Source organism: Crinia signifera, chromosome 6 (assembly GCF_055691185.1).
Source record: "Crinia signifera chromosome 6, ASM5569118v1, whole genome shotgun sequence".
Classification (NCBI taxonomy): Eukaryota; Metazoa; Chordata; class Amphibia; order Anura; family Myobatrachidae; genus Crinia; species Crinia signifera.
This window is the reverse complement of record NC_139222.1, coordinates 8,848,269-8,869,157: the sequence shown is the minus strand read 5'-3', so window position 1 is coordinate 8,869,157 and position 20,889 is coordinate 8,848,269. Positions and strand designations below refer to the sequence as shown.

The window sequence follows — 20,889 nt, the reverse complement described above, 5'->3', positions numbered from 1 at the left end:
TTACTGGGCCCATCTGTAGGAGACACACAGTGACTGAGGACATTGTATATATGTGATTATCCTGGGAATACAGAGGACGGGGACATCTCTCTGGGGTATTCCTGTTACTGGGCCCATCTGTAGGAGACACACAGTGACTGAGGACATGGTATATATGTGATTATCCTGGGAATACAGAGGATGGGGACATCTCTCTGGGGTATCTCTGTTACTGGCCCCATCTGTAGGAGACACGCAGTGACTGAGTACATGGTATATATGTGATTATCCTGGGAATACAGAGAACGGGGACATCTCTCTGGGGTATTCCTGTTACTGGGCCCATCTGTAGGAGACACACAGTGACTGAGGACATTGTATATAAGTGATTATCTTGGGAATACAGAGGACGGGGACATCTCTCTGGGGTATTCCTGTTACTGGGCCCATCTGTAGGAGACACACAGTGACTGAGGACATGGTATATATGTGATTATCCTGGGAATACAGAGAACGGGGACATCTCTCTGGGGTATTCCTGTTACTGGGCCCATCTGTAGGAGACACACAGTGACTGAGGACATTGTATATAAGTGATTATCTTGGGAATACAGAGGACGGGGACATCTCTCTGGGGTATTCCTGTTACTGGGCCCATCTGTAGGAGACACGCAGTGACTGAGGACATGGTATATATGTGGTTATCCTGGGAATACAGAGGACGGGGACATCTCTCTAGGGTATTCCTGTTACTGGCCCATCTGTAGGAGACACGCAGTGACTGAGGACATTGTATATATGTGATAATCCTGGGAATACAGAGGACGGGGACATCTCTCTGGGGTATCTCTGTTACTGGACCCATCTGTAGGAGACACGCAGTGACTGAGGACATGGTATATATGTGATTATCCTGGGAATACAGAGGACGGGGACATCTCTCTGGGGTATTCCTGTTACTGGCCCCATCTGTAGGAGACACGCAGTGACTGAGGACATGGTATATATGTGATTATCCTGGGAATACAGAGGACGGGGACATCTCTCTGGGGTATTCCTGTTACTGGGCCCATATGTAGGAGACACACAGTGACTGAGGACATTGTATATATGTGATTATCCTGGGAATACAGAGGACGGGGACACCTCTCTGGGGTATTCCTGTTACTGGGCCCATATGTAGGAGACACACAGTGACTGAGGACATTGTATATATGTGATTATCCAGGGAATACAGAGGACGGGGACATCTCTCTGGGGTATCTCTGTTACTGGGCCCATATGTAGGAGACACACAGTGACTGAGGACATTGTATATATGTGATTATCCTGGGAATACAGAGGACGGGGACATCTCTCTGGGGTATCTCTGTTACTGGCCCCATCTGTAGGAGACACGCAGTGACTGAGGACATTGTATATATATGTGATTATCCTGGGAATACAGAGGACGGGGACATCTCTCTGGGGTATTCCTGTTACTGGCCCATCTGTAGGAGACACGCAGTGACTAAGGACATTGTATATATGTGATTATCCTGGGAATAAAGAGGCCGGGGACATCTCTCTGGGGTATTCCTGTTACTGGCCCATCTGTAGGAGACACACAGTGACTGAGGACACTGTATATATGTGATTATCCTGGGAATACAGAGGATGGGGACATCTCTCTGGGGTATTCCTGTTACTGGGCCCATCTGTAGGAGACACGCAGTGACTGAGGACATGGTATATATGTGATTATCCTGGGAATACAGAGGACAGGGACATCTCTCTGGGGTATCTCTGTTACTGGGCCCATCTGTAGGAGACACGCAGTGACTGAGGACATTGTATATATATGTGATTATCCTGGGAATACAGAGGACGGGGACATCTCTCTGGGGTATTCCTGTTACTGGCCCATCTGTAGGAGACACGCAGTGACTAAGGACATTGTATATATGTGATTATCCTGGGAATAAAGAGGCCGGGGACATCTCTCTGGGGTATTCCTGTTACTGGCCCATCTGTAGGAGACACACAGTGACTGAGGACACTGTATATATGTGATTATCCTGGGAATACAGAGGATGGGGACATCTCTCTGGGGTATTCCTGTTACTGGGCCCATCTGTAGGAGACACGCAGTGACTGAGGACATGGTATATATGTGATTATCCTGGGAATACAGAGGACAGGGACATCTCTCTGGGGTATCTCTGTTACTGGGCCCATCTGTAGGAGACACGCAGTGACTGAGGACATGGTATATATGTGATTATCCTGGGAATACAGAGGACGGGGACATCTCTCTGGGGTATCTCTGTTACTGGGCCCATCTGTAGGAGACACACAGTGACTAAGGACATGGTATATATGTGATTATCCTGGGAATACAGAGGACGGGGACATCTCTCTGGGGTATTCCTGTTACTGGGCCATCTGTAGGAGACACACAGTGACTGAGGACATGGTATATATGTGATTATCCTGGGAATACAGAGGACGGGGACATCTCTCTGGGGTATCTCTGTTACTGGGCCCATCTGTAGGAGACACACAGTGACTGAGGACATTGTATATATGTGATTATCCTGGGAATACAGAGGACGGGGACATCTCTCTGGGGTATTCCTGTTACTGGGCCCATCTGTAGGAGACACACAGTGACTGAGGACATGGTATATATGTGATTATCCTGGGAATACAGAGGACAGGGACATCTCTCTGGGGTATCTCTGTTACTGGGCCGATCTGTAAGAGACACGCAGTGACTGAGGACATGGTATATATGTGATTATCCTGGGAATACAGAGGACGGGGACATCTCTCTGGGGTATTCCTGATACTGGGCCCATCTGTAGGAGACACACAGTGACTAAGGACATGGTATATATGTGATTATCCTGGGAATACAGAGGACGGGGACATCTCTCTAGGGTATTCCTGTTACTGGGCCCATCTGTAGGAGACACACAGTGACTGAGGACATTGTATATATGTGATTATCCTGGGAATACAGAGGACGGGGACATCTCTCTGGGGTATTCCTGTTACTGGGCCCATCTGTAGGAGACACACAGTGACTGAGGACATGGTATATATGTGATTATCCTGGGAATACAGAGGACGGGGACATCTCTCTGGGGTATCCCTGTTACTGGGCCCATCTGTAGGAGACACACAGTGACTGAGGACATTGTATATATGTGATTATCCTGGGAATACAGAGGACGGGGACATCTCTCTGGGGTATCTCTGTTACTGGGCCCATCTGTAGGAGACACACAGTGACTGAGTACATTGTATATATGTGATTATCCTGGGAATACAGAGGACGGGGACATCTCTCTGGGGTATTCCTGTTACTGGGCCCATCTGTAGGAGACACGCAGTGACTGAGGACATGGTATATATGTGATTATCCTGGGAATACAGAGGACGGGGACATCTCTCTGGGGTATTCCTGTTACTGGCCCCATCTGTAGGAGACACGCAGTGACTGAGGACATTGTATATATGTGATTATCCTGGGAATACAGAGGACGGGGACATCTCTCTGGGGTATCTCTGTTACTGGGCCCATCTGTAGGAGACACACAGTGACTGAGGACATGGTATATATGTGATTATCCTGGGAATACAGAGGACGGGGACATCTCTCTGGGGTATTCCTGTTACTGGGCCCATCTGTAGGAGACACACAGTGACTGAGGACATTGTATATATGTGATTATCCTGGGAATACAGAGGACGGGGACATCTCTCTGGGGTATCTCTGTTACTGGCCCCATCTGTAGGAGACACGCAGTGACTGAGGACATTGTATATATATATGTGATTATCCTGGGAATACAGAGGCCGGGGACATCTCTCTGGGGTATTCCTGTTACTGGCCCATCTGTAGGAGACACACAGTGACTGAGGACACTGTATATATGTGATTATCCTGGGAATACAGAGGACGGGGACATCTCTCTGGGGTATTCCTGTTACTGGGCCCATCTGTAGGAGACACGCAGTGACTGAGGACATGGTATATATGTGATTATCCTGGGAATACAGAGGACAGGGACATCTCTCTGGGGTATCTCTGTTACTGGGCCCATCTGTAGGAGACACGCAGTGACTGAGGACATGGTATATATGTGATTATCCTGGGAATACAGAGGACGGGGACATCTCTCTGGGGTATTCCTGTTACTGGCCCATCTGTAGGAGACACGCAGTGACTAAGGACATTGTATATATGTGATTATCCTGGGAATAAAGAGGCCGGGGACATCTCTCTGGGGTATTCCTGTTACTGGCCCATCTGTAGGAGACACACAGTGACTGAGGACACTGTATATATGTGATTATCCTGGGAATACAGAGGATGGGGACATCTCTCTGGGGTATTCCTGTTACTGGGCCCATCTGTAGGAGACACGCAGTGACTGAGGACATGGTATATATGTGATTATCCTGGGAATACAGAGGACAGGGACATCTCTCTGGGGTATCTCTGTTACTGGGCCCATCTGTAGGAGACACGCAGTGACTGAGGACATGGTATATATGTGATTATCCTGGGAATACAGAGGACGGGGACATCTCTCTGGGGTATCTCTGTTACTGGGCCCATCTGTAGGAGACACACAGTGACTAAGGACATGGTATATATGTGATTATCCTGGGAATACAGAGGACGGGGACATCTCTCTGGGGTATTCCTGTTACTGGGCCATCTGTAGGAGACACACAGTGACTGAGGACATGGTATATATGTGATTATCCTGGGAATACAGAGGACGGGGACATCTCTCTGGGGTATCTCTGTTACTGGGCCCATCTGTAGGAGACACACAGTGACTGAGGACATTGTATATATGTGATTATCCTGGGAATACAGAGGACGGGGACATCTCTCTGGGGTATTCCTGTTACTGGGCCCATCTGTAGGAGACACACAGTGACTGAGGACATGGTATATATGTGATTATCCTGGGAATACAGAGGACAGGGACATCTCTCTGGGGTATCTCTGTTACTGGGCCGATCTGTAAGAGACACGCAGTGACTGAGGACATGGTATATATGTGATTATCCTGGGAATACAGAGGACGGGGACATCTCTCTGGGGTATTCCTGATACTGGGCCCATCTGTAGGAGACACACAGTGACTAAGGACATGGTATATATGTGATTATCCTGGGAATACAGAGGACGGGGACATCTCTCTAGGGTATTCCTGTTACTGGGCCCATCTGTAGGAGACACACAGTGACTGAGGACATTGTATATATGTGATTATCCTGGGAATACAGAGGACGGGGACATCTCTCTGGGGTATTCCTGTTACTGGGCCCATCTGTAGGAGACACACAGTGACTGAGGACATGGTATATATGTGATTATCCTGGGAATACAGAGGACGGGGACATCTCTCTGGGGTATCCCTGTTACTGGGCCCATCTGTAGGAGACACACAGTGACTGAGGACATTGTATATATGTGATTATCCTGGGAATACAGAGGACGGGGACATCTCTCTGGGGTATCTCTGTTACTGGGCCCATCTGTAGGAGACACACAGTGACTGAGTACATTGTATATATGTGATTATCCTGGGAATACAGAGGACGGGGACATCTCTCTGGGGTATTCCTGTTACTGGGCCCATCTGTAGGAGACACGCAGTGACTGAGGACATGGTATATATGTGATTATCCTGGGAATACAGAGGACGGGGACATCTCTCTGGGGTATTCCTGTTACTGGCCCCATCTGTAGGAGACACGCAGTGACTGAGGACATTGTATATATGTGATTATCCTGGGAATACAGAGGACGGGGACATCTCTCTGGGGCATCTCTGTTACTGGGCCCATCTGTAGGAGACACACAGTGACTGAGGACATTGTATATATGTGATTATCCTGGGAATACAGAGGACGGGGACATCTCTCTGGGGTATCTCTGTTACTGGCCCCATCTGTAGGAGACACGCAGTGACTGAGGACATTGTATATATATATGTGATTATCCTGGGAATACAGAGGCCGGGGACATCTCTCTGGGGTATTCCTGTTACTGGCCCATCTGTAGGAGACACACAGTGACTGAGGACACTGTATATATGTGATTATCCTGGGAATACAGAGGACGGGGACATCTCTCTGGGGTATTCCTGTTACTGGGCCCATCTGTAGGAGACACGCAGTGACTGAGGACATGGTATATATGTGATTATCCTGGGAATACAGAGGACAGGGACATCTCTCTGGGGTATCTCTGTTACTGGGCCCATCTGTAGGAGACACGCAGTGACTGAGGACATGGTATATATGTGATTATCCTGGGAATACAGAGGACGGGGACATCTCTCTGGGGTATCTCTGTTACTGGGCCCATCTGTAGGAGACACACAGTGACTAAGGACATGGTATATATGTGATTATCCTGGGAATACAGAGGACGGGGACATCTCTCTGGGAGTATTCCTGTTACTGGGCCCATCTGTAGGAGACACACAGTGACTGAGGACATTGTATATATGTGATTATCCTGGGAATACAGAGGACGGGGACATCTCTCTGGGGTATTCCTGTTACTGGGCCCATCTGTAGGAGACACACAGTGACTGAGGACATGGTATATATGTGATTATCCTGGGAATACAGAGGACAGGGACATCTCTCTGGGGTATCTCTGTTACTGGGCCCATCTGTAGGAGACACGCAGTGACTGAGGACATGGTATATATGTGATTATCCTGGGAATACAGAGGACGGGGACATCTCTCTGGGGTATCTCTGTTACTGGGCCCATCTGTAGGAGACACATAGTGACTAAGGACATGGTATATATGTGATTATCCTGGGAATACAGAGGACGGGGACATCTCTCTGGGGTATTCCTGTTACTGGGCCCATCTGTAGGAGACACACAGTGACTGAGGACATTGTATATATGTGATTATCCTGGGAATACAGAGGACGGGGACATCTCTCTGGGGTATTCCTGTTACTGGGCCCATCTGTAGGAGACACACAGTGACTGAGGACATGGTATATATGTGATTATCCTGGGAATACAGAGGACGGGGACAACTCTCTGGGGTAACCCTGTTACTGGGCCCATCTGTAGGAGACACACAGTGACTGAGGACATTGTATATATGTGATTATCCTGGGAATACAGAGGACGGGGACATCTCTCTGGGGTATTCCTGTTACTGGGCCCATCTGTAGGAGACACGCAGTGACTGAGTACATGGTATATATGTGATTATCCTGGGAATACAGAGGATGGGGACATCTCTCTGGGGTATCTCTGTTACTGGCCCCATCTGTAGGAGACACACAGTGACTGAGGACATTGTATATATGTGATTATCCTGGGAATACAGAGGACGGGGACATCTCTCTGGGGTATCTCTGTTACTGGGCCCATCTGTAGGAGACACACAGTGACTGAGGACATTGTATATATGTGATTATCCTGGGAATACAGAGGATGGGGACATCTCTCTGGGGTATCTCTGTTACTGGCCCCATCTGTAGGAGACACGCAGTGACTGAGTACATGGTATATATGTGATTATCCTGGGAATACAGAGAACGGGGACATCTCTCTGGGGTATTCCTGTTACTGGGCCCATCTGTAGGAGACACACAGTGACTGAGGACATTGTATATAAGTGATTATCTTGGGAATACAGAGGACGGGGACATCTCTCTGGGGTATTCCTGTTACTGGGCCCATCTGTAGGAGACACACAGTGACTGAGGACATGGTATATATGTGATTATCCTGGGAATACAGAGGACGGGGACATCTCTCTGGGTTATCTCTGTTACTGGCCCCATCTGTAGGAGACACGCAGTGACTGAGGACATGGTATATATGTGGTTATCCTGGGAATACAGAGGACGGGGACATCTCTCTAGGGTATTCCTGTTACTGGCCCATCTGTAGGAGACACGCAGTGACTGAGGACATTGTATATATGTGATAATCCTGGGAATACAGAGGACGGGGACATCTCTCTGGGGTATCTCTGTTACTGGACCCATCTGTAGGAGACACGCAGTGACTGAGGACATGGTATATATGTGATTATCCTGGGAATACAGAGGACGGGGACATCTCTCTGGGGTATTCCTGTTACTGGCCCCATCTGTAGGAGACACGCAGTGACTGAGGACATGGTATATATGTGATTATCCTGGGAATACAGAGGACGGGGACATCTCTCTGGGGTATTCCTGTTACTGGGCCTATATGTAGGAGACACACAGTGACTGAGGACATTGTATATATGTGATTATCCTGGGAATACAGAGGACGGGGACATCTCTCTGGGGTATTCCTGTTACTGGGCCCATATGTAGGAGACACACAGTGACTGAGGACATTGTATATATGTGATTATCCAGGGAATACAGAGGACGGGGACATCTCTCTGGGGTATCTCTGTTACTGGGCCCATATGTAGGAGACACACAGTGACTGAGGACATTGTATATATGTGATTATCCTGGGAATACAGAGGACGGGGACATCTCTCTGGGGTATCTCTGTTACTGGCCCCATCTGTAGGAGACACGCAGTGACTGAGGACATTGTATATATATGTGATTATCCTGGGAATACAGAGGACGGGGACATCTCTCTGGGGTATTCCTGTTACTGGCCCATCTGTAGGAGACACGCAGTGACTAAGGACATTGTATATATGTGATTATCCTGGGAATAAAGAGGCCGGGGACATCTCTCTGGGGTATTCCTGTTACTGGCCCATCTGTAGGAGACACACAGTGACTGAGGACACTGTATATATGTGATTATCCTGGGAATACAGAGGATGGGGACATCTCTCTGGGGTATTCCTGTTACTGGGCCCATCTGTAGGAGACACGCAGTGACTGAGGACATGGTATATATGTGATTATCCTGGGAATACAGAGGACAGGGACATCTCTCTGGGGTATCTCTGTTACTGGGCCCATCTGTAGGAGACACGCAGTGACTGAGGACATGGTATATATGTGATTATCCTGGGAATACAGAGGACGGGGACATCTCTCTGGGGTATCTCTGTTACTGGGCCCATCTGTAGGAGACACACAGTGACTGAGGACATGGTATATATGTGATTATCCTGGGAATACAGAGGACGGGGACATCTCTCTGGGGTATCTCTGTTACTGGGCCCATCTGTAGGAGACACGCAGTGACTGAGGACATTGTATATATGTGATTATCCTGGGAATACAGAGGACGGGGACATCTCTCTGGGGTATTCCTGTTACTGGGCCCATCTGTAGGAGACACACAGTGACTGAGGACATGGTATATATGTGATTATCCTGGGAATACAGAGGACAGGGACATCTCTCTGGGGTATCTCTGTTACTGGGCCCATCTGTAGGAGACACGCAGTGACTGAGGACATGGTATATATGTGATTATCCTGGGAATACAGAGGACGGGGACATCTCTCTGGGGTATTCCTGTTACTGGGCCCATCTGTAGGAGACACACAGTGACTAAGGACATGGTATATATGTGATTATCCTGGGAATACAGAGGACGGGGACATCTCTCTAGGGTATTCCTGTTACTGGGCCCATCTGTAGGAGACACACAGTGACTGAGGACATTGTATATATGTGATTATCCTGGGAATACAGAGGACGGGGACATCTCTCTGGGGTATTCCTGTTACTGGGCCCATCTGTAGGAGACACACAGTGACTGAGGACATGGTATATATGTGATTATCCTGGGAATACAGAGGACGGGGACATCTCTCTGGGGTATCCCTGTTACTGGGCCCATCTGTAGGAGACACACAGTGACTGAGGACATTGTATATATGTGATTATCCTGGGAATACAGAGGACGGGGACATCTCTCTGGGGTATTCCTGTTACTGGGCCCATCTGTAGGAGACACGCAGTGACTGAGTACATTGTATATATGTGATTATCCTGGGAATACAGAGGACGGGGACATCTCTCTGGGGTATTCCTGTTACTGGCCCCATCTGTAGGAGACACGCAGTGACTGAGGACATTGTATATATGTGATTATCCTGGGAATACAGAGGACGGGGACATCTCTCTGGGGTATCTCTGTTACTGGGCCCATCTGTAGGAGACACACAGTGACTGAGGACATTGTATATATGTGATTATCCTGGGAATACAGAGGACGGGGACATCTCTCTGGGGTATCTCTGTTACTGGCCCCATCTGTAGGAGACACGCAGTGACTGAGGACATTGTATATATATATGTGATTATCCTGGGAATACAGAGGGCGGGGACATCTCTCTGGGGTATTCCTGTTACTGGGCCCATCTGTAGGAGACACGCAGTGACTGAGGACATGGTATATATGTGATTATCCTGGGAATACAGAGGACAGGGACATCTCTCTGGGGTATCTCTGTTACTGGGCCCATCTGTAGGAGACACGCAGTGACTGAGGACATGGTATATATGTGATTATCCTGGGAATACAGAGGACGGGGACATCTCTCTGGGGTATCTCTGTTACTGGGCCCATCTGTAGGAGACACACAGTGACTGAGGACATTGTATATATGTGATTATCCTGGGAATACAGAGGACGGGGACATCTCTCTGGGGTATTCCTGTTACTGGGCCCATCTGTAGGAGACACACAGTGACTGAGGACATTGTATATATGTGATTATCCTGGGAATACAGAGGACGGGGACATCTCTCTGGGGTATTCCTGTTACTGGGCCCATCTGTAGGAGACACGCAGTGACTGAGGACATGGTATATATGTGATTATCCTGGGAATACAGAGGACGGGGACATCTCTCTGGGGTATTCCTGTTACTGGGCCCATCTGTAGGAGACACACAGTGACTGAGGACATTGTATATATGTGATTATCCTGGGAATACAGAGGACGGGGACATCTCTCTGGGGTATTCCTGTTACTGGGCCCATCTGTAGGAGACACGCAGTGACTGAGGACATTGTATATATGTGATTATCCTGGGAATACAGAGGACGGGGACATCTCTCTGGGGTATTCCTGTTACTGGCCCCATCTGTAGGAGACACGCAGTGACTGAGGACATGGTATATATGTGATTATCCTGGGAATACAGAGGACGGGGACATCTCTCTGGGGTATTCCTGTTACTGGCCCATCTGTAGGAGACACACAGTGACTGAGGACATTGTATATATGTGATTATCCTGGGAATACAGAGGACGGGGACATCTCTCTGGGGTATTCCTGTTACTGGGCCCATCTGTAGGAGACACACAGTGACTGAGGACATGGTATATATGTGATTATCCTGGGAATACAGAGGACGGGGACATCTCTCTGGGGTATCTCTGTTACTGGGCCCATCTGTAGGAGACACGCAGTGACTGAGGACATGGTATATATGTGATTATCCTGGGAATACAGAGGACGGGGACATCTCTCTGGGGTATCTCTGTTACTGGGCCCATCTGTAGGAGACACACAGTGACTAAGGACATGGTATATATGTGATTATCCTGGGAATACAGAGGACGGGGACATCTCTCTGGGGTATTCCTGTTACTGGGCCCATCTGTAGGAGACACACAGTGACTGAGGACATTGTATATATGTGATTATCCTGGGAATACAGAGGACGGGGACATCTCTCTGGGGTATTCCTGTTACTGGCCCCATCTGTAGGAGACACACAGTGACTGAGGACATGGTATATATGTGATTATCCTGGGAATACAGAGGACGGGGACATCTCTCTGGGGTATTCCTGTTACTGGGCCCATCTGTAGGAGACACACAGTGACTGAGGACATTGTATATATGTGATTATCCTGGGAATACAGAGGACGGGGACATCTCTCTGGGGTATTCCTGTTACTGGGCCCATCTGTAGGAGACACGCAGTGACTGAGTACATGGTATATATGTGATTATCCTGGGAATACAGAGGATGGGGACATCTCTCTGGGGTATCTCTGTTACTGGCCCCATCTGTAGGAGACACACAGTGACTGAGGACATTGTATATATGTGATTATCCTGGGAATACAGAGGACGGGGACATCTCTCTGGGGTATCTCTGTTACTGGGCCCATCTGTAGGAGACACACAGTGACTGAGGACATTGTATATATGTGATTATCCTGGGAATACAGAGGATGGGGACATCTCTCTGGGGTATCTCTGTTACTGGCCATATCTGTAGGAGACACGCAGTGACTGAGTACATGGTATATATGTGATTATCCTGGGAATACAGAGAACGGGGACATCTCTCTGGGGTATTCCTGTTACTGGGCCCATCTGTAGGAGACACACAGTGACTGAGGACATTGTATATAAGTGATTATCTTGGGAATACAGAGGACGGGGACATCTCTCTGGGGTATTCCTGTTACTGGGCCCATCTGTAGGAGACACGCAGTGACTGAGTACATGGTACATATGTGATTATCCTGGGAATACAGAGGACGGGGACATCTCTCTGGGGTATATCTGTTACTGGGCCCATCTGTAGGAGACACACAGTGACTGAGGACATTGTATATATGTGATTATCCTGGGAATACAGAGGATGGGGACATCTCTCTGGGGTATCTCTGTTACTGGCCCCATCTGTAGGAGACACGCAGTGACTGAGTACATGGTATATATGTGATTATCTTGGGAATACAGAGGACGGGGACATCTCACTGGGGTATCTCTGTTACTGGGCCCATCTGTAGGAGACACACAGTGACTAAGGACATGGTATATATTTGATTATCCTGGGAATACAGAGGACGGGGACATCTCTCTGGGGTATTCCTGTTACTGGGCCCATCTGTAGGAGACACGCAGTGACTGAGGACATGGTATATATGTGATTATCCTGGGAATACAGAGGACGGGGACATCTCTCTGGGGTATTCCTGTTACTGGGCCCATCTGTAGGAGACACACAGTGACTGAGGACATGGTATATATGTGATTATCCTGGGAATACAGAGAACGGGGACATCTCTCTGGGGTATCCCTGTTACTGGGCCCATCTGTAGGAGACACACAGTGACTGAGGACATTGTATATATGTGATTATCCTGGGAATACAGAGGACGGGGACATCTCTCTGGGGTATTCCTGTTACTGGGCCCATCTGTAGGAGACACGCAGTGACTGAGTACATGGTACATATGTGATTATCCTGGGAATACAGAGGACGGGGACATCTCTCTGGGGTATTCCTGTTACTGGGCCCATCTGTAGGAGACACACAGTGACTGAGGACATGGTATATATGTGATTATCCTGGGAATACAGAGGACGGGGACATCTCTCTGGGGTATTCCTGTTACTGGGCCCACCTGTAGGTGACACGCAGTGACTGAGGACATTGTATATATGTGATTATCCTGGAAATACAGAGGACGGGGACATCTCTCTGGGGTATTCCTGTTACTGGGCCCATCTGTAGGAGACACGCAGTGACTGAGGACATTGTATATATGTGATTATCCTGGGAATACAGAGGACGGGGACATCTCTCTGGGGTATTCCTGTTACTGGGCCCATCTGTAGGAGACACACAGTGACTGAGGACATTGTATATATGTGATTATCCTGGGAATACAGAGGACGGGGACATCTCTCTGGGGTATTCCTGTTACTGGCCCCATCTGTAGGAGACACACAGTGACTGAGGACATTGTATATATGTGATTATCCTGGGAATACAGAGGACGGGGACATCTCTCTGGGGTATTCCTGTTACTGGCCCCATCTGTAGGAGACACACAGTGACTGAGGACATGGTATATATGTGATTATCCTGGGAATACAGAGGACGGGGACATCTCTCTGGGGTATTCCTGTTACTGGGCCCATCTGTAGGAGACACACAGTGACTGAGGACATGGTATATATGTGATTATCCTGGGAATACAGGGGACGGGGACATCTCTCTGGGGTATTCCTGTTACTGGGCCCATCTGTAGGAGACACACAGTGACTGAGGACATGGTATATATGTGATTATCCTGGGAATACAGAGGACGGGGACATCTCTCTGGGGTATTCCTGTTACTGGGCCCACCTGTAGGTGACACGCAGTGACTGAGGACATTGTATATATGTGATTATCCTGGGAATACAGAGGACGGGGACATCTCTCTGGGGTATTCCTGTTACTGGGCCCATCTGTAGGAGACACACAGTGACTGAGGACATTGTATATATGTGATTATCCTGGGAATACAGAGGACGGGGACATCTCTCTGGGGTATTCCTGTTACTGACCCCATCTGTAGGAGACACGCAGTGACTGAGGACATTGTATATATGTGATTATCCTGGGAATACAGAGGACGGGGACATCTCTCTGGGGTATTCCTGTTACTGGGCCCATCTGTAGGAGACACGCAGTGACTGAGGACATGGTATATATGTGATTATCCTGGGAATACAGAGGACAGGGACATCTCTCTGGGGTATTCCTGTTACTGGCCCCATCTGTAGGAGACACACAGTGACTGAGGACATGGTATATATGTGATTATCCTGGGAATACAGAGGACGGGGACATCTCTCTGGGGTATTCCTGTTACTGGCCCCATCTGTAGGAGACACACAGTGACTGAGGACATTGTATATATGTAATTATCCTGGGAATACAGAGGACGGGGACATCTCTCTGGGGTATTCCTGTTACTGGCCCCATCTGTAGGAGACACACAGTGACTGAGGACATGGTATGTATGTGATTATCCTGGGAATACAGAGGATGGCGACATCTCTCTGGGGTATTCCTGTTACTGGGCCCATCTGTAGGAGTCACACAGTGACTGAGTACATTGTATATATGTGATTATCCTGGGAATACAGAGGACGGGGACATCTCTCTGGGGTATCTCTGCTACTGGCCCATCTGTAGGAGACACACAGTGACTGAGGACATGGTATGTGTGTGATTATCAGATGCTGTGTATCTAGGTGGCCCCATAGCTGCTCTCTCCATTACACTACATGACAGTCTCCTCTTACCCAGTGATGTGAGGGGCCGGTGATTCTCCATCATCACGTCCTTGTACAGACCCCTGTGTTCCTCTATATACTCCCACTCCTCCATGGAGAGATAGACAGCGACATCCTCACACCTTATAGGAACCTGACACACACAATGATACAGCACAAGAGCGTTAGTATCAGTAGTGCCGATGTAATACCTGAACCACGAGGCCGCCATGATGTGAAATGACGGTGCAGAGGATTCTGGGAGTACTGGATTGTATAAACCAACTGAGAGAGGAAACAAATGCACCTGAAGGAAGTCCACGAAAATGCAGGGAGACCATACAAACTCCACACACATATGTCCTGGTCACACTGCCTATACAATGAGGGCACAGAAGTCAGAGCAGTGGTCAGCCGGAAGCCTTGGTGTCATATTGTGGGAATAACATGACACAGACAGGAGACACCGGAGTCTGCTCCATACGTATTATACAGCGTATGAGGGAATAACATGACACAGACAGGAGACACCGGAGTCTGCTCCATATGTATTATACAGCGTATGAGGGAATAACATGACACGAACAGGAGACACCAGAGTCTGCTCCATATGTACTATACAGCGTATGAGGGAATAACATGACACAGACAGGAGACACCGGAGTCTGCTCCATATGTATTATACAGCGTATGAGGGAATAACATGACACAGACAGGAGACACCAGAGTCTGCTCCATATGTACTATACAGCGTATGAGGGAATAACATGACACAGACAGGAGACACCAGAGTCTGCTCCATATGTATTATACAGCGTATGAGGGAATAACATGACACGAACAGGAGACACCAGAGTCTGCTCCATATGTACTATACAGCGTATGAGGGAATAACATGACACAGACAGGAGACACCGGAGTCTGCTCCATATGTATTATACAGCGTATGAGGGAATAACATGACACATACAGGAGACACCAGAGTCTGCTCCATATGTACTATACAGCGTATGAGGGAATAACATGACACATACAGGAGACACCAGAGTCTGCTCCATATGTATTATACAGTGTACGAGGATATAATTTGACACAGACATGTAATAAATCATATAATAGACGTATAATGTAAAATAATTACCCGCTGCCATTCACATCAATCTCTCCGCTCACTCGGAAGATTTTTTTTCTACCACTTCCGCCTTGTGCGTTCCACCTGACTTCCGCCCTATGCGTTCCGCCAAACTTCCGCATTTTGCGTTCCACCTGACTTACTCCCTCTGCGTTCCACACAAAACTGCAACGCCTAAGATGCATCGCGAGAGAGCCCTCCTGTTTTGCATTGTCGCCCTTCTCCTTCTGTTGTATAACTTCATGTCTCGGAAACCAAGCGTTCTATTTCTGGCAGGCTGAGACTTGTAGTTGCCCAGCAGCTGTGGGGGCACGGCTTCCCTATGACTGAGACAGCCCCAATGGTTCTCTTGGTGTTACTTCAGCGCCCCCTGGAGGTGTTTACAATAATGGCACAATACACAATGCATAACACAGTTTACCAATGACAGGGACAGGGCATGTGCTAATTACTACCCCTGACAAACCCAGGTTTTTAAGGAAGTATTTATCAAAGCAATCCTACATAATATACTAAGTAGAAACTCACTGGTTGCTATGGGAGACATAGGAAGGATAGCAACTGCACCCGCCCCTGAATGAACCCCGTGGCGTAGTAACACCGCCCTCAGTGTATAGCCATACTGTATATTATATAATTATTAATAATTGTATTTATTTCAGTTCTGAATATCACAATGATATAACAGATATGTATCTGGTTCAATACAATTTTAGAAACAAATTGGGGCATTCTGCGCTATCTCAGTGCGCGATTCAGACTGGCACACAGGGCAGCATTTGTGGTCCTGCTAATTGCCGGATGACCGTTCCTGTGCATTGACCATCTGTCCTGGAAACACTTATAACAGGAGAGCACAGGTGCTGCTTAATCAGCCCAACCCTGATAGCAACAGTTCTCCTGCTGCTGACGCTGTAAAACCTGGATCGGATTCTCCACATTACCTTTATGTGGAGGAATGCTGTTCCTGCCACAATACATAATATATGCACTACCCCCAAGAAAATGTTTGGGGTGCGGCTACTAAAAATCCTGTAGTCCACCTCAAACGCCAAACAATATAAAATAGGGTACTTATGTAGTATCTGGGCTGCCGATTTTTTGATTGTATGCCTTAAGTTAAGGCATACAATCAGATGCGATGCGATGCGATATCGCATCGCATACGATGCGATGCGATGCGATGACCCGATTTTTCCATAGGATTCAATGTTAAAATGGACTGAGTCCATTTTAACATGAAATTCAATGGGAAAAAGGGGTCCTTTTCATACCCCTACTATCCAAGTGGGCATGGAGTTGGATATAAACCTGTGGCGAGCGTAGCGAGCCACCGAGCCCGAAGCGTGGCGAGCGAAGCGAGCCCCGCGAGGGGACGGTATTCTGTGTCCCCTCGCGGGGCTCGCTACGCTCGCCACGCTTCGGGCTCGGTGGCTCGCTACGCTCGCCACAGATTTATATCCAACTCCATGCCCACTTGGATAGTAGGGGTATGAAAAGGACCCCTTTTTCCCATTGAATTCCATGTTAAAATGGACTCAGTCCATTTTAACATTGAATCCTATGGAAAAATCGGGTCCATCGCATCGCATCGCATCGCATGCGATTTGGTCGGGTGCGATGCGATGCGATGGACCCGATTTCAAAATCGGCAGCCCAGTTACTACATAAGTACCGAGATGTCTTTAGTGGTGTAAATCCCAGAGTCATTGGAGGCACTGGGTGCTGGGCTCCAGCTGTCAAAGGGGTCCCATGGAAGGGGGCTGCTGAACTAGGACAGATCTCTCTCCACTCATGTCACAGAGATTAGCTACAGTCACTGCTGACTCAGACACACCCTTTGCAGCCCCCTTGGTCTGAAGAGTCCCAGAATGTGAGGTAACAGAACAAAGTGTTTATATAGCGACCTACAGCAATGCTGTTGTGTCTTAAAGAAAGGAGAGCACCGCCTTCTATTTCCACTCTGGGTACCCGGTATGGCCTTAAGTCACTGGATGGATTATTCTATTGATAATACCATACATTAGAGTAACTATCACCACTATGGGGGGGATTCAATAAAAAAAAACGGAAGGTGGTACCTGCAATCTTCATACATATCCCTTGACAGTTACCCTCTGGTATGAGTTGGACGGTACTTGTGTAATATCTGGGCGCCCGATTTTTTGATTGTATGCCTTAACTTAAGGCATCAATCAGATGCGATGCGATTTTCCCATAGGAACCAATGTTAAATGGTCCCAAATGATCCCTGAGACCATTAGGGTCAATGTGAAATGCCCCCCAGGCCCCCCCATTGTTTGTATGCCCCCTCATTGTTAACGCCACCCCACCATCAACGCCATCCCGAAGCGTGGCGAGCGCAGCAAGCCCGCGAGGGGCGGCGGTACGCGTCCTACGAACTTTTCATACCCCCACTATCCACGTTGGTGTGGAGTTGATTTTATATAGTGTGGCGAGCGCAGCGAGCCCCGCCACACTATATAAAATCAACTCCACGCCGACGTGGATAGTGGGGGTATCAAAAGGTCGGAGGACACGTACCACCGCCCCTCGCGGGCTCGCTGCGCTTGCCACACTTCGGGATGGCGTTGATGGTGGGGTGGCGTTAACAATGAGGGGGCATACAAACAATGGGGGGGCACGGGGCCATTTGGGACCATTTAACAGTGATTCCTATGGAAAAATCACATTGCATCGCATGCAATTTTGGCTAAAATCGCATACAATCAAAAAATCGGGCGCCCAGATATTATACAAGTACCAGTTGGACAATCCCGATTTTATTCGCATTTTTTATAAACCGTATTACGCTATGAAAACCATTCTGTATTTTATATATCTACAATGTTGATGGAGGAAATAGAGAAAGATTAGGGGTGTTCTGAGCACGCAGAAACTACAGTACCCCATCATTTAGGGCAAAGTGCAATTGTGGAACTTGCCAGTGATGGTCTCAGGTGCAAATATACAGTATGTCGTCGTCCCCCACACTGCCCCATGGGGAGAGGCTGGTGGTGACTTGGGAGACAGTGGGTGATGGAGAGGTAGTGGGTGACTGGGGAGACACAAGGTGATGGAGAAGTTGTGGGTGACAGAAAGAGGCAGTGGGTGGCTGAGAAGTAAGTGGTGACGGCAGGGCTGCCACCAGAGATAGTGGGGCCCGGGCCCCCCTATTGTGTTTCCCATGGGTATTGAAGAAAGCCATAGGAGAAAGAGAAAGAATGGGGCATGGTCTCACAAGAGAGGGGCATGGTTACAAAGTGGCGACTGTCTAATTTGAGCATACATAAAGCTTGGCCCGGGCTCAGCGTGCTCCTGGTATTTAGGTATGTGAGGAGCATGGGCTAGTTGTCAGCCCACTGCAGACTCTGCTTACATGGTATACATAAGAATCAATCATTGGCGGAGTGTCACATTGTGTTCAACATAAAAAAAGTTTTACTCTCAGGTAATAGTGGAAATCAGTGCTGACAGCATTCAAAGGTGGAGCCTTAACTCATGGAATGTCAGGAGCAGCCATTGTGGGTGGTGCCATGCTGCAAGCACCAATTGGCTACTTTCTGGAGCCACATTTGAAATGGTGCAATTGATGTCTTAATGGCCTCTGCCAGCTCTCCCACATGTGGCTCCCCCTGCCAACTCCCCAGCGTGCGGCTCCCCCTGTCAGCTCTCCCACGTGCGGCTGCCCCTGCCAGCTCCCCAGAGTGCGGCTCCCCCTGCTAGCTCTCCCATGTGCGGCTCCCCCTGCTAACTCCCCAGCGTGTGGCTCCCCCTGTCAGCTCCCCAGAGTGCGGCTCCCCCTGCCAACTCCCCAGCGTGTGGCTCCCCCTGCCAGCTCCCCAGCGGGCGGCTCCCCCTGCTAGCTCTCCCATGTGCGGCTCCCCCTGCTAACTCCCCAGCGTGTGGCTCCCCCTGTCAGCTCTCCCATATGCGGCTCCCCCTGCCAACTCCCCAGCGTGTGGCTCCCCCTGTCCGCTCTCCCATGTGCAGCTCACCCTGCCAGCTCCCCAGCGTGCGGCTCCCCATGCCTGCTCTCCTGCAGGTGGCTCCCCCTGACAGCTCCCCAGCATGCAGCTCCCCCTGCCAGCTCTCCCGCATGTGGCTCCTACTGACAGCTGTAAAGCAGCCAGCATGGTAAGGAAGAGATCTATGGGGTGGTGCAGGGAGCCACAGCATTCTAGCTTCTAAGGGGACACCAGGCACTGGGACTCGCCGGTGGACGGACGACCTGCTCCGGTGCACTTTAACCCCTAACTAACCCAACGCTGCCAGTGGGTCTGGGGCCCCATTTCTGTCGGGGCCCGGGACTCAAGTACCCCCAGACCCCCCCTGATGGCGGCCCTGGGTGACAAAAAAGGTAGACAGTGACAGGGAGAGGCAGTGGGTGATGATGAGTTAGGCAATGAAAGGGAGAGGCAGTGGGTGTCTGGAAAGTAAGTGGGTGACAGGGATAGTCAGACAGGAAGAGGCAGTGGATGACAGCAGAAGGCAGAGGGAGACATAGGCAGAGAATGAAAAGAGAGAGGTAGGCAGTGACAGGGAGAGGCAGTGGGTGATTAAGGGGTAGGCAGTGACAGGGAGAGGCAGTGGGTGACTGGAAAGTAATTGGCTGTTGGAGAGGTAGAGACTGGGAGACAGGGAGAGTCAGACAGGAAGAGGCAGAGGGAGACATCAGAAGGCAGATAATGAAAGAGAGGGTGACAAGGAGACGCAGTGGGTGATGGAGAGGTAGATGGTGATAGTGAGTGTCAGTGGGTGACTGGGAAGTAAGCTGGTGATA

General features: G+C 49.0%; 2 protein-coding genes across 2 annotated transcripts in view; one reads left to right on the top strand and one right to left on the bottom strand.

Moving 5' to 3' along the window:
- Positions 1 to 16,401, bottom strand: part of LOC146009924 (uncharacterized) — a 29,228-nt gene extending 12,827 nt beyond the window's left edge. Inside the window, exons 1-2 of the mRNA XM_083150560.1 lie at positions 16,116 to 16,401; positions 15,005 to 15,128 (exon numbers count right to left, since the gene is read on the bottom strand). Of these exons, the coding sequence (XP_083006686.1) occupies positions 15,005 to 15,089 (85 nt within the window). The 5' untranslated portion in view covers positions 15,090 to 15,128; positions 16,116 to 16,401. The remainder of the gene's footprint in view (positions 1 to 15,004; positions 15,129 to 16,115) is intronic.
- Positions 1 to 20,889, top strand: part of LOC146009910 (uncharacterized) — a 272,626-nt gene that overhangs the window by 136,736 nt on the left and 115,001 nt on the right. The window lies entirely within an intron of this gene.